The sequence below is a fragment of the Chiroxiphia lanceolata genome, chromosome 3, assembly GCF_009829145.1.
Source record: "Chiroxiphia lanceolata isolate bChiLan1 chromosome 3, bChiLan1.pri, whole genome shotgun sequence".
NCBI lineage: Eukaryota > Metazoa > Chordata > Aves > Passeriformes > Pipridae > Chiroxiphia > Chiroxiphia lanceolata.
Genome location: NC_045639.1, coordinates 109,998,223 through 110,020,939, shown reverse-complemented (window position 1 = coordinate 110,020,939; position 22,717 = coordinate 109,998,223). Strand labels below are relative to the sequence as shown.

General features: G+C 39.0%; 1 protein-coding gene across 2 annotated transcripts; it reads right to left on the bottom strand.

Moving 5' to 3' along the window:
• Positions 1-194: 194 nt before the first annotated feature.
• Positions 195-20,041, bottom strand: GCFC2 (GC-rich sequence DNA-binding factor 2). Of its 2 annotated transcripts, none has more exons than XM_032682918.1 (18): positions 19,658-20,041; positions 18,512-18,619; positions 16,934-17,098; positions 16,065-16,283; positions 15,002-15,081; positions 13,998-14,113; positions 12,087-12,273; positions 11,002-11,125; positions 9,679-9,757; positions 8,342-8,454; positions 7,395-7,594; positions 6,819-6,972; positions 6,420-6,541; positions 5,174-5,250; positions 4,228-4,294; positions 2,135-2,281; positions 1,662-1,786; positions 195-1,294 (listed from the first exon to the last, which is right to left on the bottom strand). In XM_032682918.1, exons 1-18 carry the CDS (start codon positions 19,989-19,991, stop codon positions 1,180-1,182), a joined length of 2,532 nt encoding a protein of 843 aa, XP_032538809.1. In that variant the 5' UTR covers positions 19,992-20,041; the 3' UTR covers positions 195-1,179. The 2 variants fall into 2 exon arrangements, with proteins under 2 accessions (XP_032538809.1, XP_032538810.1); XM_032682919.1 differs by having other exon boundaries at positions 6,819-6,969.
• Between the last annotated feature and the right edge of the window lie 2,676 nt (positions 20,042-22,717).

Genomic DNA, 22,717 nt, shown 5'->3' with positions numbered 1-22,717 from the left:
ATGAGATCATCAGCTTGTGGTGATTGCTGATCAGCAGTTGCATTTTTGTTGTCATTCTGAGAGGAAAAGCAACAGAAATTCATTATTAGAAAGCAGGATTTGCAACATAACTGCCAAAGGTAATGAGGGTTAGTGGAGCCTGAGGTTTTTCTTTCATACTTAACATTTTTGTCACATGTGAAAGAATTGAACTGTAGGAGTCATTAGCACAGAAAAATATTTTATTTTCAAAATAAAACAACATTATTTAAAAAGTAATCTTTTGTCTGTTAACACTGATCAAAGCTATTTACAATTAAAATATTTGACAAAAATATATTTTTAACTTAAAAAATATAAAAGAAACCATAAGGGATTAAGTCTGCAAGAATTAAATTCTAGTCCCAGATGATTTTGGAGAAATACAGCCACAAGTAAACACAGAGTCTGTGATACATGACAGTTTCCACAGTGAAGCATCCCTGTTATTCTGTAAAAACACTTATTGTAAATATACAAAGTTCTAAAACATTAGAAGTCTAACAAGGATATGAAGAAGTAAGGTTCAGTAGATCTTACTGGGAAGCAAAAAGGAAGAGTTTCCTAGAATTCCAGTTCTTAGAAAGTAACTGAAGTTGGTTTGTACTTATCATTATGATGTCTGTAGCAAAAGGTTGACTCCTTACATTGCCCCCCTTGTTTCTCTATCAAGTCCAAACTCTGGCAGTTTTATGAATTCTTTTTCACTAGGAATGGCTTAACAACAACCCTCCCAAAAATCACTGTGGACCACAAGTTAGAAGAGCTCAATGACTGCTGAGTCAGAATGACATTTAGCAATTAATACTGAAAATAGCTTGTCAAATTGTCTACAGGCTAGCAGTGACAAACTTCAGAGGCACTTTCTGTTTCCAGGAATCGTTCCAAGACAGATACAGCAGTAAAGCACTGGCATACATTTTAGAATGCCTGAACCATCACTTAACTTTGACAGCTGTAACTTCTAAAGACTCTTTTAACCTAAGAGTAAAATAGCAGTAGAAGATATTTGGGGAAAACATCTCACATATTTAACATTAGGACAGTGATTACCATTACATCTTTGGGTAGGCAGGATCTACTAATTAAATGTCATATTAGAACTGGTCCAGTGTGAATAGCAGGCTTGTTTCAGTAATTTCAGTACTGCTTCAAACATTTCTATTTCCCAATCATTGACTTAAGGTGCTCAAGTTTATGCTCGTCAATGAAGTCTTCAACAATATGCAGAGCTCCCACTCTCACCAACAGGAGAAGAACTTCTTTTGTTTCATCACTATTTAAGAATTAAAAAAAAAAAGGAAAAAAATTTATAGCAACACTTTTATGTACCTGTCTTAAGTACCCTTTATGTTTTTTAACTTTAAAAAGACTCAGGTATCTCTCTTTGGCCACTTGTCATCAGTTGACCTTGGCTACTCTGGTCACCAACAGTACCCAACACCTACCACCTCAAACTATCACATTAAATGAGAACTGCAGAAGTACTCCTTCACATCACAGTCTCTTCAATCTTTTGTTTTATGTATGTATGTGACAAGAGCATCCTTGACAGTGCAAAATATGTAAAACTTAAGGAATTAAAAAAGTACTTAAAGTATTGGAGGAAGCACTTTAATCCCAAGGAAAGCCTTATCTAGTACCTGTGGTTATTCTTGTGTAGAGTACGGGCACATTGCAGCAAGTGCTGGCAGAAGTTCACTAATTCAGGGAGAGTTGATCCACTTTTAAGATCTTGGAACCATCTTTCTGGGAGGCAAGCAACCACCTGCTCACACAAAAAAATATTTGGAAAAAGTTTAAAAAGTATTTCAATATAATCAAGTTGCATCACTTCTGACAGGAACCTTCAGGCAGGTTCAGTCATTATTAGTGTGGGTTTTTTTTCAAACCAAGATTATTCCTCCAAGCAGTTATTCTTAACTTACAGACCAGTATTTGCTCTAAAATGTTTTTACGCACCAAGGTCATTTAAAAAAAAATTAAAAACACATTTTAAATGTTGTTTAATTTTTTTTATTTAAATATTCCATCTTCATGAAGAGTTTTGACCCATCTTCATGGAAAAAAAAGCTTATAGCATACACCCTCTTCCAATGTACATGCTATCTTTTACCTTTTTACACTTTTCTATATTATCTGGCCCTAGAGGTGTGTTTAGGATGTTCAGGAGAAGGTAACGATTCAGTAGCTTGCTCAGTCCCAAATCACGGACCTTATCTTCTTGGACAATCCCATCCCAAAGAACAACATTGGAAAGCAGCTGTAGGAACAAAGAAACAAAGAATCTGTGTATCTGGGAGCTGTAAGTGTGCTAAAACACAGTGTTACAAGTTTCATGCAAGAGAAAGATAAAACAGTAATATTATGTCCATTACCCCAGGATTCACTCTCCAAACTTACTGTGACTTAGCCACTAATAAACTGCATATCATAAATAACCTAATTAATTTTACATGTGCATACACACACACACACACACACACCCACACACACCCACACACACCCTAATACATGTATATATGACCTCCCAAGGCTGGGAAGAGCATTTTACCCTTCTAATAGGTTAACCAGTTTGCTAAGTACCGAAGATTACTAAGTAAACTGTCAGAGCAAGGCAAAACTGTAAAAAATTACTCCATCTGCTCAGTCCCTCATAACATGATGAGGTTGGTGGCCACAGTTCACTGCAGCACAAAGATTTTTATGTCAGTATTATTAGACACCCAGGGTTTTTCTTGTTGCCCCTATCACTATAAATACTTACAATTGTTGTTATTTTTGTGTATAGTGTAAGGCTGTGTCTGTGAGGTATTTGCTCACAGACACAGGAAGGTAAGTTACTTGAAAATTAACCTGTTCTGAGTCAAGGAGGACAAGCAACAGGACAAGCAGGGAAACTGGAATACCATCTTGGATTTTAATGGGGTTTTATGCATCTAAATCTCATCTTTAGAAAGAAGCCTGCTCCCAGAGGAAACACAACTTAAGTAGAAACTGAATCACAGGCATGCAGGAATTCTCAACTCAGTACCCCAAAAGTAAAACTGTACTGATACTGCTTATATGAACACCACAGTGACTATATTCTACAATAATGGTTACCATAAATAACACCATTTCATAAGGCAGACAGCCATTCCCTGTGATTGAGCTAGTCGTGTATTAGACCAAGCATTTCTCCTCATTAGCAGGCCATGAAGGTCCTGTGCACCAAGGAGACAAACCAAACAGATTTCTTCTTTCCCTCCATGTCACCCTCAAAATTCCTGGGTGACAGGGTGACTACCCCATCCTTACCAGCCCAGAAGGTCCCGGGCACCTGTCCAGCTCAGGGCTGGTGACAACCCTGTCACAGAAGCAGAACAGCACACAGAGCACTGTCTAGAAAATCAAGCCATGACAAGTGCCAAGGGGACCTTGAACCAGAACTGTTGCTGTACAGAGACACCCATGAGCAATCACAGGGCCAGGGACATCTCCACCATCCTCTGCTTCCTCCAAGGACTGAGTGACTCATAGTCCTTCATGTTTCTAGTCTAAAATCTGCCTTATATTACTGATTATGCAATCCAAATATTAAGATTTGACCCAATCTACAGAGAATTCATGTATTTAGGAGCCATTAACTAAGCTATGCTGTAAGTTTTGTGCCATGTTACTTATAAAATTATGCTACGCCGATTTGGATTATAACAATACTGTGCCATTCTGGTCATAAAACACTATGCTGATCCTAAAATTCTGTTCAAAATAATAAAGCTTTAATTGTACCAACAGCTTAGTGCCATCATCATTTTGCACAGGATCTCCAAAAGAACCTGTCTGTTCCCACAGTGTTGGGCGACAGTGACTAATATGATGTAAGGCCAACAGGCCTGGTGAACCCATTACATGGAAAAAAAAAATGAACCAGCAGGAGCAGATGGTGAGCATCTCTTACCAGAAGATGTACCAGTTGGGTAAACAGAAAATAAAGTGCTCATTTATAGTTCATTCTTAAACCATTTTGCTCAGTGAAGGATGGGTTCTCTGTGCAGGTTGCACAAAATCGTTATCCATCCTAATAAAAATGTATTCATATCCCAGGAATCAGACTTGCTTGAAGAAATATTTCCTGACTGACTGAAAATTTCTCTTTTTTTTGACATTAAAATTAATTTCAAAGAAAAAATAAAAACAAATTAAAAAAACCTTTTTTTTCTCTACCTTAACAGCTGACCAAAACCGTCTTTCTTGAAATTTAGAACATGGTGACGACTTGTCTTCCACAGTGCTGGTCATGAGAAGAAGAAAAAAAAAAGTTAAAATAAGGATTATTTTTTTAGTTTAAAAGAAGATAAACAGGCAACTGATCTCTCAGACACTGATGAATGTTAATTCTGTAATTCTTTCAGCCACAACCAGAATAAAGGCCTAGGGAAACAGCTGTCAATTTGAACCCATTATAGTACAACTACTGTGAAATAATTTCCAATAAAATTACCAGCTGGTAACACCCATGTCTACATTTCTTGGATTCATATCAAAACAACAATGCTTAGAACCAAACATTTTCTACATCCCAGATTTAGCAAAGCTTCTCTCCTAGCTGTACCTTAACCCCACATATCCCAGACTCCTACTTATTCCCATCTTTGAAATACTGTGCAGTAATCACAGAATGGTTTGGGTAGGAAGGGACCTTAAAGACCATTTAGTTCCTCCACCAACCTAGAAAAGGTTGCTTAGAGCTCCAACCAGCCTGGCCCTGAACACTTCCAGTGGCCACAATGAGCATCAACAACAAACCCCCTATTTTAGGAATGACAGGAGGAATCCAGGGACATATCTATGGGACACCAGACCATCTAAACTAACACAAGACCCTCTGATGTAAGTCACTACACTAAAACCAGGCTCTGGACCTCATATACTGAGCTGCTTTTGGTTACCAGTGCAAAAAAGCATTAAGTCAGTAGAGCTGCCCTTATTAGAAAGAGTTCATAAACAGGAACAACGCTTCATAACCTTTCCTATAATAAAACCAAAGAAGACACATTTGTTCCTTTTTCTGCTAATGGTTGTCTACGATAAATTATCTACATCAGTGGGGGAGAAGGGTCGAGCAATTAAAAAAAAATACAAGTTATGAAGAGTCACAGGGTCATCTTACCTTTTAGGATAGAGAGGAATAAAGACATCTTCCTCTACGGATTTCTTCATTCTTAGGACAACTGTGTTCATCAAATCCTATTAAAAAAGAATTATTAATATGTCCTCAAAAGAAAGACTTCATATTCCATTTGTAACAATGGCAATGGTTATTTTGTTCATGTAGAAGTGCAATATGTTAATTAGAGATATTATAGTTGCCACTTGTATGTAATATATATGAGACAATGAATATATTAAAACAGTAGAAAAATCACTGTTGCAATTCTCTACAGAGTTAACCTAGAGGACTCTTTTTCAAATGAAGTTATTTTTTTAAGTGAGGCCTTTTATTGCACAAGGTAGCAGGAAAACTGTATAGATTAACAACAAAGTAAGCTATACACATAGGATCCCCATGAAAAGCTGTGAAATTCTATGTAAAAAAATCACCATAGCTGGGATAGCATGTGTTTCTAGGCAACATGCTTTTAGGTGCCATGGATTGCCACCTATCTCTTTTTTAAGTCTATTTATTTAAAGTTCTGGTTTACTTTACTTTCTGTACAAACAGTATCTTGGCTAAGGTCAATTGTACCACTTGACTTCAAGAAATGGTTTCAAAACTGCAACCTTTGGAAGGCATAAACGTTTTCTTCAAAATACTTCTTTTCAGGGACCAAACAGCCATCTTATTTCACCAGTTTTATACTAAATGAACCTTCAAATTTACATCAGAACAAAACTCGAATCAGGCTGAGGAAGGGCTTGCTGGAGTGACTATGTGTATAAAAGTAATTATTAAAAGATTGCAAAGATTACAAACTAATTAATTAACATTTGGGGATTTTCAAATTTCAAAATTCTAGGTCTACTTTACAAATAAAAGCTTAATTATTGAACCACTAGAGCATTATTAGCGTTCAAAGCTCAAATTTGGAAAGATAAGTGAACGCAAATCTAAATTCTAACCATGGTTATTGTGGTGAAATAAGATTAGATCTACAAACAGATTCTGAATAGGTACAGGCAGAATTTTTCTAGTAACAGGAACTAATTAGTGCCTCAAGAGTGTCCCATCATCTTCAACAAGGAGAGGATCAGAGACCTGGAAGCCTAACTATTAAATCATCTTAATATAAAGTGACAAAACAAACAAGTAATCAGAACCAAACAGCTTCAGAGGAATGTCCTCAGTGCCCACAGGAGCACAACAAAAGCACACAATGGGCAAAGTTCCCCTTTCCCAGTACCACAGGAGCTTTTACCTCTCTTGCTTGACTAGACTCATTTTTGGAAAGGACTTGTTTTCCAAAGATGTTATTGCAAAGCTGCACAAGGTTCTTTGTCTGTGAAGTAGATAAAGGATCCCACACACTCTTCACAAATGCTGAAAAGAAATAGGAATTTATTTCATTCAAAATATACAAGTACTTATCCACCCTAGTTTAAAGACATTACAATGTAACAGAAGTAAACATATATAAAAAGCTCAGCCTCTCACAATAATCTTAAAGAGGATACTCAAGCCTTACTCTGTGGAACTACATAATCACTACATCTTGGAGCACCATTATATAATAACTAACATTATTTCATAGCTAGACTTTTATTTAAGGTTTGATTGCATAGCTGCAGTGAACATTTTCAACACAATCTTATTATACCTGTAATTTTGGGAAGAATAGTTTTTTCAATCACTTTAGGCAAAACTTCTTGATCATGATCATCATCCCTTTTTGATTCAGATATGTTTTCTGCATCACTGAATTCTTCTATAGCTCTGAACCAGGGCATCTCTTCCAATTCTGTAAGATTCTGCTAAAAGATCACTCCTGTTAGTTATTCAGCTGGTCAGCATTAAGAGAAAAGCTCCATCCAATGATACCCAAGATTCCCACTTAATTTCAGATCCGCCCTCAACACTGAATGGGTTAAAACAGCAAACCAAGAAAACTAGATTTAAATCTAGAATTAAAACAATTTAAAAGGGTGGGATTGTTGAAGTGTCTTCAAAGAACTCAGGAGAAGAATTCTTTTTACAGAGGATGTTGCAAAAGGAGCTGAAGGAAAGTGGAAAGTTTAGAAAACTCCAACCACATGCTTCAATTTTTGAGACAACACAGAAGCTTTGCATTAATTTCTAATGCACTGTGCTGTGTATAGAAAAAAAATAATTTTTTCATATTAATACATAATACATACACAAAATTTTTGAAAAAAAAGTCAGCTGATGCACCTACCTCAAGAGGATTCCAACTTATTAACTGAACTCTGATCAAAGGATTTAACAGCTTAGGCAGGCAGAAACTGATATAAGCATCACAGTAAGAGTCAGGAAACTTCTCTTTCCATTCCTGGAATTTCAACAGGATTTTTCTGATGTCACAAAAATCTGCATGTACATCTTCAAAGACTTTCCTACTATCCTCTAAAACGTTATCTATGGATAATATTCATTGGGAATAAAAAGAAACAATCACAGAACTTATTGAGGCATAAGCTGAAGAGTTTATGCATCTATAGGACATAATAAACATCTGTATGATAATTGTACTTGTTATTTATCTTTGACACACCTGACACGGAAATGGGTTTTAAAACTGGCTCCCTGGAAAAGCCACTCTTAGAAAACAAATAGTGTCAGAAGACCAAAGAAAGGCAAGTTTCTTCATTATCTATTTCACAGATTTATGTGACAACTATGTTTCAAACTTTATTCCACAGTGATAAAGTTTCAGACATGAAAACTCTTCTGCTGTTATGTGAACAAAAGGTATTATGCCTTTCCCTCCCCTTCTTCATCCATTCACTCCAGATAACTAAACCACCAATCTTTTAATTCACTCTCTACCTTTGGGAACAAATTGATCATACAAAACATGTTGCAGCACTGCATTGAGTACTGTCAGATCAGCTCTGGCATAATCTGACAGAGCTTACTTCTAGTTCAAGAGCCATGTGCAATGCTGCCACTACAGAACTCATACCAAAAGAAATCTACAACCATCCATCTACTCTTCCCAAGTCATCAGTCAGAACTGCCTGAACGCATTTCTCTTCTACAGTATGTAACTAAGAACATGGAACTCGAAGTATTCTTCACCTTTATTTAAAAAAAGAAAAAAATAATTAAAAAATATCAGAAAGGTATTTTGTTGTAGGACATCACATTAATACTGTCACCAACCTTTGCTCTTCTGGAACTCGCCCAGCTCTGTGGGAGTCAGCTCATCATCACTCGACATGCCCTCGTGGTGAGCAGCGTCTCCTGATTGCTCTCTCGCCTGCCGTCTGCAAGTCCTGTAATTTGGAATGAACTCAGTGAGTTATCCTCTCCCATGCAGGCAGGAGGAAGCTGAATGAAAAATAATCCAACTTCAAAAGACATACTTAAAGCAAGTTGTGAGAGCAACAGCCTAAGAAAACGCAATGAGAGAGCAACAGTAATTATGTAACCATAAGGACACAAACTGTGGAAGAAGGAGGGGGTTTGGGAACTGACATAAAAGAGGTTAGAGCAACACCTCAGACCTCCCCATGAGCCATGTAATAATCTTCATTTCACCTCCTTCCCGCTGATGAGGCTAACAACTCATCCCACCTGGAACACTGAGCATCTGGCATGGAACTGGACACTGTCTGACAGTTTCAGTGTGTAGTCAACAACTGAGCTCTTAGACTTTTGTCACCTCAGTTCTGGACTGCTTGTCCAACAACCTACATAAAAACTGTGATAGCACCCATGTGCCAGTTGGGCTCAAAAACTATTGCAAAGGCACCAAGAACAACAGGTTGCAAAATCAATAACTTGCATTCCTGCCACAGGAAAATTATATATGATAAGAAAGTGATATTGCAGAAATACTTTTGAACTGTTAATGCCAACTGATGTAAGCAAAAGTTAACTGCTTCAAGTGGAAGTTCTTATTATACCACTTTTCATCCATTAAAATTCCAAGTCACTTGCTGCTTCAAAGTATAGTTACAAGTTGAGGCACCATTTCAACTGTAGAACTTTCAAAGTTCCCAATAATGTAAAAAAAAACATTGGCACCAATCTCTGAACACTATAACATCCTGAATGTATTATCTGTCACCTACATTGATAGCAGAGCTGGGGCTAGATGTCAATTTGTTTCACTCACCACCACTTCCTCAACAGAAACAATTCTGCCCAATTTTCCGATTTATACATAACACAAAAATATATTTCTACATAAGTTCAGAATATTATTAATTAGAACAGGAAAGAAAAAGCTCCCCTCATATAGTTTCATCTCACTTAAGACTTGTTAATCTATAATATCCAGCTCTGTTAGCATTCAGATTCAAATCAATGTGAAGAGAATGACATTAACTGATAGATAGTTTCTAAGTACATCAAGTTTTGGAAAGCAAATACATATTTTTAGTGTTATCTCATTTAGTAGTACTACAGGTTTACATTCTCCATGACTGCAGGAATGATAGGAAGTTAATGCACAGCACATTTGTCAGTTAAGTGCACCTCTGTGCAATAGCTACCTTCGATGCTCACACATTTCCACAAGCTGTGTCTTCTCACCAATTTCCAATCCACCTTCCATTGGTTTGTTATTCCCACCTACCAAAGACAGAAACAGCCAAAAATGAAGTGACAAGATTCCTTTTTTTTTTTTTCCAAACAGGAAACAAATAATCTCCTACTATTATTTTTTATTTGGAAAACAGCTAATGAAAAAAAAAATCAAACTTCCTTATCAAAACCCCAAAGTAACTCAGAGTAAATTCCTTTATAGTACTGTTAGCTGGCTCAATTGTGTACAACATGCCAAAAAAAAGTGTACTGCTACTGAACTGTAAGAAAAAACAGTCTTTCCACTATATTAAATACAACTAGGTACATAAAAAACAATTATAAGTGCTGCTAAACATGCAAACACAGCCTCATTTGTAATGAGTTGAAAGTAAAACCATTTTAATGGCAACTATTGTTATGGCATTACCCTTTTCTTCTTAACACCTGCTGTCAGTTTGCTGCACCATTTTACAAAATCATCCAGGCTGCTACTTTCTCTCATCAGCAGTTTATCCCATGAAGACTGAACCCATATGATTAGTAGTTACCAGGAACCAGTGCATCTGGCCTCCATCTGTTCCCAGCAGCTCCAAGCATATTGCTCTCAGCTTTGCCTAAACAGTTTTAAAGGGCTTGGGTTTGGAGGTCTGGTTTGTTTGGGTTTTTTAAATAGCAGCAGCTAGAGATTCACACAGCATACAAACAATACATTGGTGTGGAAGGAAAATATGAGAAAAGAAAACTGTAGTAGCTTTTCCTACAGTGACTGCAACAGTTTTCTTTTAGATAAAACCCATACATGAAGTGGCTTCTTTCTTCATGTTCTGCCACATGTTTAAGTGTCACCTCCTGGTTTAGAATCTCCATTCTGAGCAGACACACAGCCTATCACAGACACTGGTAAAAGTGATGTTGACAATTAAACACCCTGCTTTTCCAGATATTCACAGAATTCCACAATAAGTAAGCTTTCTCCAACTTAACACCTACTGGAAAACTGACTCCCATTTTTTAAATACCAATGGGAAATTGCTGAGTCAAATAGCTAAAAATTGACAAGGTACTTGGTCATGTTATATTCAAAGCAATTAAACCAGAGAAAAACAGTATCTTGGGCATTACTGAGGCAAGAATTTTAAATGAGGTGTAGTATAACACACCTACTGACAATAGAAAGGGGAAAGGAGGTCAAAGACAAAAATTAAAAACTTGACCCAAAAAGTAACTGTGTATTTCTGCTCAAAGAGTGGATGTTTCAGTAAGAAAGTAACTTCTAACTTCATACTAACTTGTCACATGCTTAATATAAGCAGATTCATTTTTCAGTTCATCTTGCCTTCTCTTCGATACTGTCACAGCTTGTTGCTGAAGCAGTGCATGTACAGCCAATTCCAGTTCATTAATGTCCTTCAGCTGAAATACAGGAAACAGTAATCAGGTTTTCAATTAATTTAAATCCCACAAGAAAGAACAAAAACCAGTTTCCATGGGTTTTTAGTATAGCTGTGAAGTATTATACATTGGAAAGTAAGTTCCTGATCACTGGAGCTTTCCAGGCTTTTTTATAAGGCTGAAAACACAAACTAAATGCCAGTTGCTCATCAGGGACTATCTAAGACTTCATACAAAAAGGTTCATCAATACACTATTGGTGCCCCTTGTTTGCTTTCAGTTTGCTTTTGAGCCACCAGCATTAAAGAAAACATATTCATTAACTGACATTTCTTCTCTTTTTAGTTACTTAAAGAAATTCACAATTGCAATGCAATTAAGTGACGTGAATTAGATTTGATATCACAATCTATAGAGGATAACAGCAGTTTACTTCCAGTGAGGCCAAACTTCAGTTTGCTCTTCCCCTTCTCCCAACCTTTATCCTTCTGAACATGTGAAGTTTGCAGTTCAGGAAACACATAAAATTCTCACACAGCTCTGCTAACTCAATCCCAGCTTGAACCTAACACAAAATTCTTACTACCCCTGCTATGTAATCCTGAGTAAAGACGTTTTGAGATCCCAAAAATGAACTTGTGCATCACCTCTCATTTAACTTCAGTCCACTCTGCTTTCTAGAACTGCAGGAAACTCCCTCCAACAACATTTTGTTTTCATCCAACAGAATCTAAGTGAGACCACAGCTCAGGTCTGTATGCTTACATTAGCTGGATCATCACTTCAGGTGAGGATTGACTTCTTTTCTCCATATTTTGTATCTTTCTACATTGAAATTTCTAATACAACTGTGATTTTTAACTGGGTGGTGTTCCTCATCATTTCCAAACAAAAATGCTTCATCTTTCATTGACAGAATGCACTTTTATCATCTTAAAAAAAAAATAAAAAAATAAAAAAGAGGAGAGAAAAACATACATACTTTTTCATTCAAACAGTTTATCAAGTTTTCTACATATGTTTTCATGGCCCTGTAGAATTTGTAATTCAGATTTGCATTTGAAGGCTTCTCTAACTCCTGGACAGTCATCTTTGAGCTCTCCATGTCCTCCATGTATTTTTCATACTCTCTCTGGTGGGCACGGTGCACATCCTGTAAGGACGTTATCCTAAAAGAGAAACCCAAACAACTAGAACTATTGCCAACTTAACAGCTGATGCATTCCAAACCAGATTTCCCATTACAATCACATACAAAATCTCTGCCTGTGCTAATAATAGTACTTGCATTTGACCTAAGCAGCTTTGAAAGATCTACCCATGCCAACATTTGCAGAAGTATGGGGTATGGAGAAGCATAATGCTTCGGAGACTCAAATGTCATTTACGTGTGGTGCTGGTTTTGAAAGCACCACTAACATTTTACCTAGATTCCTCAGTACACCACACTTCCCAAAACCTAAAAAGGCAAATCATAGGATATCACATTATCAAATGGAATGTACCCAATGTAATCTGGGGAAAACTACAGCTCACATCAGCATGTCCATACTAGTGCAATGTAAGTTGCATGGACAGCAGTACCTATAAACACTCACTACTAAATACAAACCAACTGACAACCCTTGATAGTATGTGATAAAACCCAAAATCTGATGTCTACATCTGTCACTATTAGATAGATAGCACATTTATATACATTAAAACTGCTTCCTCTCTTTTTTCCCCCTTTCCTCCTTCCCAAGTGTTTGCTCAGCTTGAACAAGCTTGTAACAGAACCAAGAAACAGATCACAACTTATTTCACTTCCCTGAACTGAACACTTTTCAAAAATAACTGAACTAAGCTATTTTTTATTACTGTGTTACAAGTTTAAAAAAATAAAAAATCCATTTCAGCATTTATGATAAACACATTTATAAACTTGGCATCAAACAGGTTCCCTCTCTCCTTGCTGCTTTCCAGACAGATTTCCCACTCTTGATAGCTGTATTCTCATTTTCCTTATTTGATTTTGTACGTAAATTCCTACTTCAATTAACTAAATTCCTTCCAGGTGAATATGGCAAAGAAAGCATGCAATTCCACAAATATTTAGCCCAATTTAGTTACAGTTCTTTAAACAAATGTGTCACTGATTGTCTGTACAAAGTGAGGCACATACAGAGAGAGATCAGTGCAAGTTCATAGCACATATTTTCAATTCAGTTGTATAATGTTACTTGTCTAAACTTATCTGAGCAGCTGCTTCCCAGTGCTCTGAGGGATGACAGGGGATGGCTCACCTTAAGTTGCCTGACCCCAGCTGTCCTTCCCACACACCCTCTTGGAGGTTCCCACCTCCATCCCAGGACACTTCAGCTGCCCAGAGAGCAGCTGAACTGCTGAAGAAAAGTCACAGCCTGGTACACGAATAAAGAAAAAAAATCCAGGCAGGTTCTAAACAGGCTGCAGAGAACTTACTGCTGCTCTAGGAAATATTCAGCTATTTTTGCAGCTAGTCTAAGAACACCCATAGGAGAGGTAGGAGTGCCAGCTCCACCTGCCCCAGATGAAGCTCTGCTTGCTGGGCAAACATAACATCAAACCAATGCTCCTGTAAAAAACCACCAGCAAGCACAAAAAGCTGCTGCCATTTAAATTGAAGTTACTCTTTTAAATGGAATCTACTCTCTGAAGTTCTAGTTGACAAAAACACTCTTGAATGCTCTCCTACAACAAAGAATTGCCAGGTAAAGTAAAAAATTTGCACTACTCCATTAGATATAATAAAAGGTGTATTACTCATGAAAACAACCCGAAAGTCCCCCAACACACTGGAAAAAACAAGACTTCAAAGCTGTTGTCTCATCCTGTGACAAAAACTCAGACAACTTATAAATTAAGGAGTTACCTTTCAGTCAGTCGCTTCTTCACAATTTCCAAATTCACAGGTGGCAGAGAAACAGAGGTATCAAACTTGGGTTTAGCTGGTTGATATTTATGCACAGAAGCATCGTCATAAGTTTCCTACAAGAATTAAGTGTCAATTTTGAATACACCATTTATACTGATTTTCTCTCTGCAGCTCTATAGATCAACAAAGACATATCATTTGTATACTAAACATATGATATAAAGATACATATTTCAATCACCAAAAAATCTAGCCAAAACACAAGTTGAAGCATGAAGTCTATGACTAACAAGGTCTACTGCTAAAAATTGTTGCAGTTTCCTGAACAGCAGAATTAAGTTTTCCAGAAACAAGAGGAGTATGAGGACCTGGATCAAATCATACTGGATTTGAACATCAGCCACGGAAAGATGTAATTTTCTCCCAGTCCTCTACTCCCCAAAATTTGCAAATTGGAAAAATTACTATAATTGTCAACTCTGACATAAAGAGCTGGCTATTCAGATATTCCTAGTCTCATCTAGAGTAGGTGATCCAGGTGATTCAACTCATGAGAATACAGTTTATTTCAGAATTCTGCTGAACTATGAAAAGAGCTCTCAGATTGCCACCCAACAGAAATTAAGCACAACAAAATAATAATTTTTGCTTTGCAGCTTTATAACACTTGTATTGTTTGCATACTCTTACTTTCAAGATCCCTTGAACGGCAGAAAAAAAGTCAAGAGTTCAAAATATTCTTTTCTGCTTCTCAGAGTCTCTTGTCACACACGGGTAGCTGCCTTTGGGGCTGACACCACTACCCTACTTCTCAACAGCCAGACAGATATTCCTTATCATCTTCCCATATTTCTAACCATCCTTTCCCTGAAGAATCAGAGCATAACTTCCTAAAGTCCTCTCTAATGAGAGGCAGGAAGGAGATAGGACAGTAGTCCAGACAAGTTCTCCTGTGCATGAGCAAAGAAGTAACTTCTAGTTGTCAGGAAAGCGTGTGTCACCTGAGAGAGTTTAACAGCTTTCTTTATTTGCTGTTCTTCCCACTTAGCTTCATCTTCACTTGATCCATCACCCACAGACACTGCAAGTTAAAACAATCATTATTAGATGGAATTGCATCCTTCATTTTTTTCCCCTCTCATGCTCTCCTCCCTCTAAAGCAACAGTGGGCCTCCCAACCACTACTAGGAAGTGGTACACATAAAAACCAGCAGGTGAAAAATGTGCAGCCAGAGGACTTCCAAACCGAAAGGCAAGGAATGCTTGGAAATGGCTACTGGGATTTGTAGAATTCATACTAATATTAATTTCCCCAACATACTGTTTCTCAGTCAGCTACTGCAGTAGGAGGAGCACAAACATCTTGTTTTTATGCCTCAAAGCAAAGCTGTGTATAACACATAAATAAGAGTATAAGTACAGCCTGTAACCCACCGAGTGACATTACACCCAACAAACCCTTAAGTGTTCCAAAACACTCTACTAAAGAAACAAAAATATCTCACTAGCATTAATTAGAATTGCAGAACTGGCTCGTAGTTATGCATTCCTTATAACCCTAATTCAAATAATAAAGTAAACCTGTGCTTCATAAACAACACTATTAAGCTCCAAGAGGATAAAAGCAATGGAAAAGCCAGGTATGCTTTATGTGCAATAGGTGTGTTCACTTCTGAAGGGCTGGAATGCTGGTTTGCTTTTTTTTTTTTCTTTTTTTCAAGAGGAGTCAATGTCAGTGCAGAGAGAGGACTTGGAAGACCAGATCAGAAGCAAGAGGTAGGATTTACAGTAACTTTATCCACATTAAATGTACCTCCTACAGGGCAATTTTTTGCAGTCAATAAAGCCAAAAAAAATTTTTAAATGGTTCTCAAAGTATCCTGCACAACTACAAGCAAGACCTAAACAGTTTATATCCCATATAACCACAAGTACCAGCTGTACAGCCTTTTTCCAAGAGCCCTGAGGAGCAAAGCCCTGCACTGCACTCACTGCTTACTGGACAAGTCTCACATTCTTCCAGACAGTAAAGCAAAGCCACTGGGAGAAACAACACAAACTCACCCATTTGTTCAGTCATCCTCTGCCTAAGAGTTTTCATTTTAGGGGCAAAATCGATATTCTTTGTTTCAGACTCATCCTCACTCTCGAAATCACTGCTTCTTCTTCCCTGAGAGACGTGGTGACTGTTTGAAACATCCAGTGGAAGATAATCAGCCTTGGTCCTGGCTAAGTGACGTTTCCTCCGAGCAGCCTCAACGTGAGCTGCACTGGGGACATCACCTGCACCAAGGAGAAAGAAAAGCTAAGCAAAAGACTGAAAGCAACACTCTGTATCATTCCTAATGCCGATCATCACAACTGTTCAGCACCACTGTACAATTCTGGATAGAGGACATCAGATGTTTTTCTACTACACTTACCATATCGAATATAAGATGATGGAAAAGCATCCTTAAAAAGTGCCTCTCAGTCCAAAAACAAACCTCAGACCTTTTTCTTTTAAATAAATCTTTTAGCCCATCCTGGTTTTTTGTCTCCCCAAAAGATCAGTGTCACTTAATTTAGTGAGCTTACAAAGGAACCCAAAGTTTAAAAATCAGCCCCAAAGTGAGGTTTTATTTTCATCTCATGAAGGGAATCGTGTATCGTTAAAGAGGAATTTTCTGCTGCCTTTCTTCTAAAGCCAATGGTCATAATTTCTGATCTACTCCCAAAATCAACAAAGAAATACAACAAATATTTGCAACTAAAAAAATGGGGGAACCATTGCTATTCTTCTGGAAGAAGGGTATCCCTGACTCAGCACAAAGAGATGCCTACATCTTACGTGATTTACACTGCATGGGATTCATCTCACCTAACTTGTCATGTACTTCAAACAAAGAACGTTCTAAAATAACTTCCTTAAAAAAAAAAATCCAGAAACTAACCTGGTGATAAATCCTTCCTTCTCTGTGGAGAGTTGGAATCATTTTCAGAGTCTGAGCTATTGTAGTCCTCATTCAGTGAAGAATAAGTTTCATCCTCCTTCTCCTCATCCTCCTCTTCACAAGTGCCTCTGGTGTTGTCAGGTCCAGGCTCCAACTGGCAGATCTCTGTATGAGGGGGGAAAAAAAGTAAGATAAATGATTTTAGTTTTATTGCTGGAATCTGATGTGCCATAGCTGGTTTCCAGTAATTATTTACAGCTTGCTGCAGCAAAGACTGGTCACTTGTCCATCTCCACCTGTTCTCATCAAAACATGTCAAATTGTGACATTCCAAGACAGTCATTTACAAGCCAGTTCTTGTTTCAAATCAAAGCATCTTTGATAGTCCTTCTGAGACACAGGGCGTATTTACATGCACAAAAGCAATGAAGTCAGCTTCCAGATAACAACTGATTAATATTCTGACAGCTTACAGCGTATTTGGGTTCTTGACTTGAAAAATAATATTTAGAAAGCACTTTTTTTAAAGTATTAACAATGAGGGAGCTCTTATTTAAATTATAAACATTTATGTGCATCTGTCTTGTCTACGGTTATTCTCAAACTCTTTAAAAATATTGATTTCTTTTCATCTGCCACTACACCTTCAGTAAATCATCAGATTACTGAACAACAGAATGTGCCACCTTTTATCTTATATACTTTTATAAGAAGTTACTAAGAAAATTTACCATCTCATCTGAATCACAATCTCAAATGGAATTATTTCTCAATCTAATTTATTTTTACCTAACATTAGCAAATATAGTATATCTGTGAATTGACAGAGGTGTCAAAAGGGGAAGAGAACTTTTAGACACACTTGTTTGTAAAAAACACGAACTCAAAATTTCCCAGGAAACATATCATAGAATGGTTTGGGTTGGAAGGGACCTTAAAGATCAGGTAGTTCCAAACCCCCTGCCATGGGCAGGGACACCTTCCACTAGACCAGGTTGCTTGGAGCCACATCCAACCTGGCCTTGAACAACAGGAAGTCCACAACTTCTCTGGGCAACTGACTATAGTTCAATGAAGCTAGGGATACAACCAGAATAATCAAGGCTATTGTGTATTTAATTAACATATTCAAATGCTGTAAGAGCACACAATTTAATAACATGAAGTTTAAGGTTTACATTAAGTTTTATCAAACAAAATCCTACTAAGCTCACATTTTCTCTCAATGCCAGTACTCAGATCAAACTGCAATTTGACAGCAATAAGCAGTGAAGAGGTGGCACATAGTTTGAAATATATGATGCTGAGGTAAAAATGTAGGAGAACTTTGCTAACTGGTGTACTATAGGGGTTCTGCATAATCAGATCTTCTCATGAACAGTCTCCAAGTTCTGATCTCTTTTACCAAGGTCATATTGAAAATAATTTCAACACAAAGAGGTTAAAATTATAAACCTGTAAAGTAACAACCAAAAAAACCCTTAAAATCAGTATTTGTGCATTACTCTCCACTAACTGATTTTGCAATACACTGACATATAAGTATTTTATAACACACTTAACTAAAAAAGTACTTACTTTTGCTTTCTTCAACTTCTCTCTGTGCAGGCAGTAGGCTTTCCTTCTTTTGAATTCTAAAGGTTACTTCATTGAAAGATGGTTTTTTAACTTTGAAAAACTCTTCACCTATCCAGATAAAACAAAATTACTCTGAGTAACATTAACAAGAACAGCAACATCTGCACACACATGTAAGTATCACATATAAAAGTGCATGTACATCTCTATGTGTGCATAGCATAAATTCTGAAGTTCTGGCTGGATTAAGTCTAACTCTTCCTATGGCTTTATCACTCATGATCCATCACCTCTTAATTAAAAACTGTGCAGCTCAGCTTCCTCAACATAGCAATGCTGCTGCACTGCTAAAACACAGTATTTCTTTGCAGCTTGTGTTCATCAAAGTGGCCACATCTTGCCATCAGCCACAAAGGCAACACCCTAAAAGAGTCGATTAAACATTTATGTTTCATTTATTTAAGCTTATTCACTAATCACAGAATCACACACTATTTGTTCTCTCTGGTTTTCTCCAGCGGTAAGATTTCAAATGTTTTCCAGACAAAAGCACGTGGACATAAATAATCATCTGACTGCTTTTCACAGAACCACAGAACTGTCACAGTTGGAAGGGACCCCTGGAGATCATTCAAGGCAGGGTCACTTAAAACAGGTGACACAGGAACTCATCCAGGTGGGGTTTGAATGTCTCCAGAGAGGGAGACTCCACAACCTCCCCAGACAGCCTGTTCCAGTGCTCTGCCACCTCAGAGTAAAGAACTTCTTCCTCATGTTGAGGTGGAACTTCTCGTGCTTTAGTTTATGGCCACTGCTCCTCGTCCTGCCACTGCGCACCACCGGAAAAAGTCTGGCACCATCCTCTTGGCACCTGCCTTTGAGATATTTGAGATATTTGGATTGATCAGATCCCGTCTCAGTCTTCTCCTCTCCAGACTAAACCGGCCCAGCTCACACTTTTGTATGGGTTTGTTCTGCAAACCCTCAACAGCACTACCCACGACCCGGCACCGCTAGGTTTGTTCACAAAGAGGCACAAGGCGACCGCGCCCTCAGCCCGACGCTCGGCGAGGCAGCAGCCCCAGGCAGCCCCTATCCCGGGGCTCCCGGGCCCTGCTCTCCAGGGACACACACACGATCCCTCACCTTCCCGTTCCTCCTCGCTGCCGAAGCTCAGCAGCTCCTTCCCTGTCCGGCCCGGTCCCACCGCGGCCCCGGCTCGGCGCTGCCCCCGGCCCGCGGCCGCCGCTCCGCTCCGCGCCGGCTCCTCCGAGGGCAGCGGCCCCTCCGCCCGGGCATCCCCGCGGGAGTCCCGCTCGCCCTCCTCGGGCTCCGCTTCCTGCTCCGAGGGCGAGCTGGCACCGGAGTCTGGAGATGGGGTGGCGACCGGTCCCGGCTGTGGCTCCGGCTCGCCCTCGCTGCTGCCGCTGGAGGCTGCGCGCCGCCGGCCGCGGAAGTTCCGCGGGGGACGGCGGAACATCGCTCCCAGGGATCGCTCCCGGTGATTGTTCCCGGCGATCGCTCTCGGATCCCGCCGCTGATTCCAGCGTGGCTCCCAGCGCGCACGCGCGGCGACCCCAGCGCGCCGCGCCCGCCGGGAGTGGGCGGGAACAGGGAGGGGGCGGAGGGATGAGGGGAGGGTGCGTGGTGTCTCGCCGGGGGAATTAAGGGGAGTTTTGTTGGTAATTCGTTGGTCGTTGGTGCGTGAAAACGTAATTTGTTTGCCCAGCTGTGAGCCCGTCAGTGCAGGGGTTGCCGTGGTGGGTGCTTGGAGACATAGGAAACATAGTCTTAGGCTCCGCCGGGGAGGTTCATGTTGGACATTAGGAAGAAATTCGTCACAGAAGGGGTGATAAGACATCGAAATGGGCTACCCAGGGTGGAGTCACAGTCCCTGGAGGTGTTTAAGGAAAGGCTGGTCGTGGCCCTCAGCTCCGTGGTCTGGTTGGCAAGGTTGGACTCGATCTCGGAGGTTTTTCCAGCCTATTTGATTCTGTGGTTCCGTGCCTGCCCTGGTCCACAGCTTCCTGCTGGGCCATCAAAATCTTATCGGGTTCTGGTATTCTGAATATAATAATTTCTAAATTATATCCATTAATGATAGCTGTAATTAATGACTACTCATAAGTATTTTTTATATTTCTTTTACGTTATGTAAATTAATAATAAATTGATATTTTGTTGCTAATGTCTAACTACACAAATTAGCTATTTTAGAATTAACAACAACATAAATTAATAACAAATAAATATGCCTTGCAAGGCCAGGTTGGATGGAGCCCTGATCAGTCTGGTCTAGTAGAAGGTGTCCCTGCCCATGGTATAGAGGTTGGAACTGGATGGTCTTTAAGGTCCCTTCCAACTCAAACCATTCTGTGATTCTATGATTATTATAAATTTAAAGCTGATTCTATAGCTTATTGTCAACAACTAATCATACATTTTTCTCCCTTTCCTCAGGCTGAGCTCACTGGAGGAGTAAGGCAGGTGCCAGAGCTGGTGCGAGGGGAGGGGAACATATGGCTGGGAACAGAAGGAAGGTGGGATTGTGACAAGTGATGACAAATTGGTTTGCCTGGGGAGGAGTTGCACTGTAGCTTGTACCAGCCTTTGATTTCTACCGTGCTGACTTGAGCTGTGTGTGATTTGCTGTGTGGAAAGAAAGCACATCCCACTCCAAATGAAACCAGGCAGAGCAAGTCCTTCAAGTAAGCTTTTGTGTCCCGAGAGAAGTACCCAAAAATAGCAAATATTTGAAATGTTCTTGCTTAAATTGCTCCACCTTTCTGTCCTTCATCTGTAAGATGAAGATACTAATATTAACTTGCCTCAGGAATCTTGTGAAGATAAAGCTGCATTTATGAAGCACCAGTTACAGGAAGAACAACATAAAAACCCAAGAGAAAATCAACTAAAGTATACTTCTATTCAGCACTGCTTCTGAATAGTTATTAAATAAAACCCAAGGCTTCTAGATGAATAATGAGGATTACAGAAACTTTTAAAAAACAATTCAGGAAGCACAATTCACCTTGCAAACATTATTCATTTTTCTGCACTGAAAAAGGCTGGGGTCTGTTGGGAAAATAAAGTAGTTTTGCAAGTGCTGAAATTAAACCTTTCTATGGATTTGTGCCTTAAAGTGACTTATTGCAAGCTCTGATTCAAAGCTGTCTTATTGCTGTGGAATTGAGATGTGCTTTCCCCGCGTAGTTCCTTTGGCTGAGGGGTAAAGTCAAGGATAATCTGGGGATGCACAGATATATTTAGTTGCTCCATTGTGACCTGGGCAAAGCAGAGTTTGCTGTCATAGATTGTCCTGGAATAATGCCCACGAAGTTGCCTGTTTCCCCTTTACCACTCCAGGACTGATGAACACTTCATGGTGCTAAACAAAGATCTTATGGGATTTACCACGAACCTTTAACATCCTTGTAACACTGACAGAGCTCCTTTCCCTGGCTGTGAGTCTGTATTAAAATGTTTCTTCTCTTTCATCTGATTTTAAATCCTCTCAATCTAGCGAGTGCTACTCAGGCAGGACTGAGCTGGCTCCTTGTAAGAGAAAGTGGTTCAGGAGTTCAGCATGGCAGAAACATGGGACACAATTATTGTACACTTGGTATTTCCAGCAGGCTGAAACTACCATGCTTGCAGTTGTCACTCCAGTTAATATGCTTGCTAAGTGCCAAGATATTAATCTAGGCAGTGGCATCCAATCTAGATGATCCTAGTTCAGAAGAGAAAAAGCAAATTGAGCTGCAGCAATGCAGCATAGTATTTCTTGGAAGGACTGCCAGTGCCAAGTGCCAATGGATTTATCTTGTTAGGCAGTAAAAGGCTTTTTCCTGACACTGCTGACACAGGACAAAAAGATAATTTTGCCTTAAACTACTCAGAGCTGAAAGTTAAAGGTAACAGATAGATAGGTGAGGATTATAGGTCAGAAATATTAGAATTGTTTGTTCTTAAACAACCGTTTTAGTGATTCTGCAGTCTAACCATTCCTCAGGCAGATGGATTTTCAGAAAGGCTGAATAGATCAGCAAATTGTTATAGATTTCCCTTTCCAAAGCAAGAAGCAGCATGAAAGCAAGATAAACTTGGCATGAAAATTCAAGCAAAGCATTAATGGCTGATAGTATGGTCTCCTTTCACACTCCATTGATTTCAGCTCTGCTTGAACTCTGTTAAACTTTAATGTAA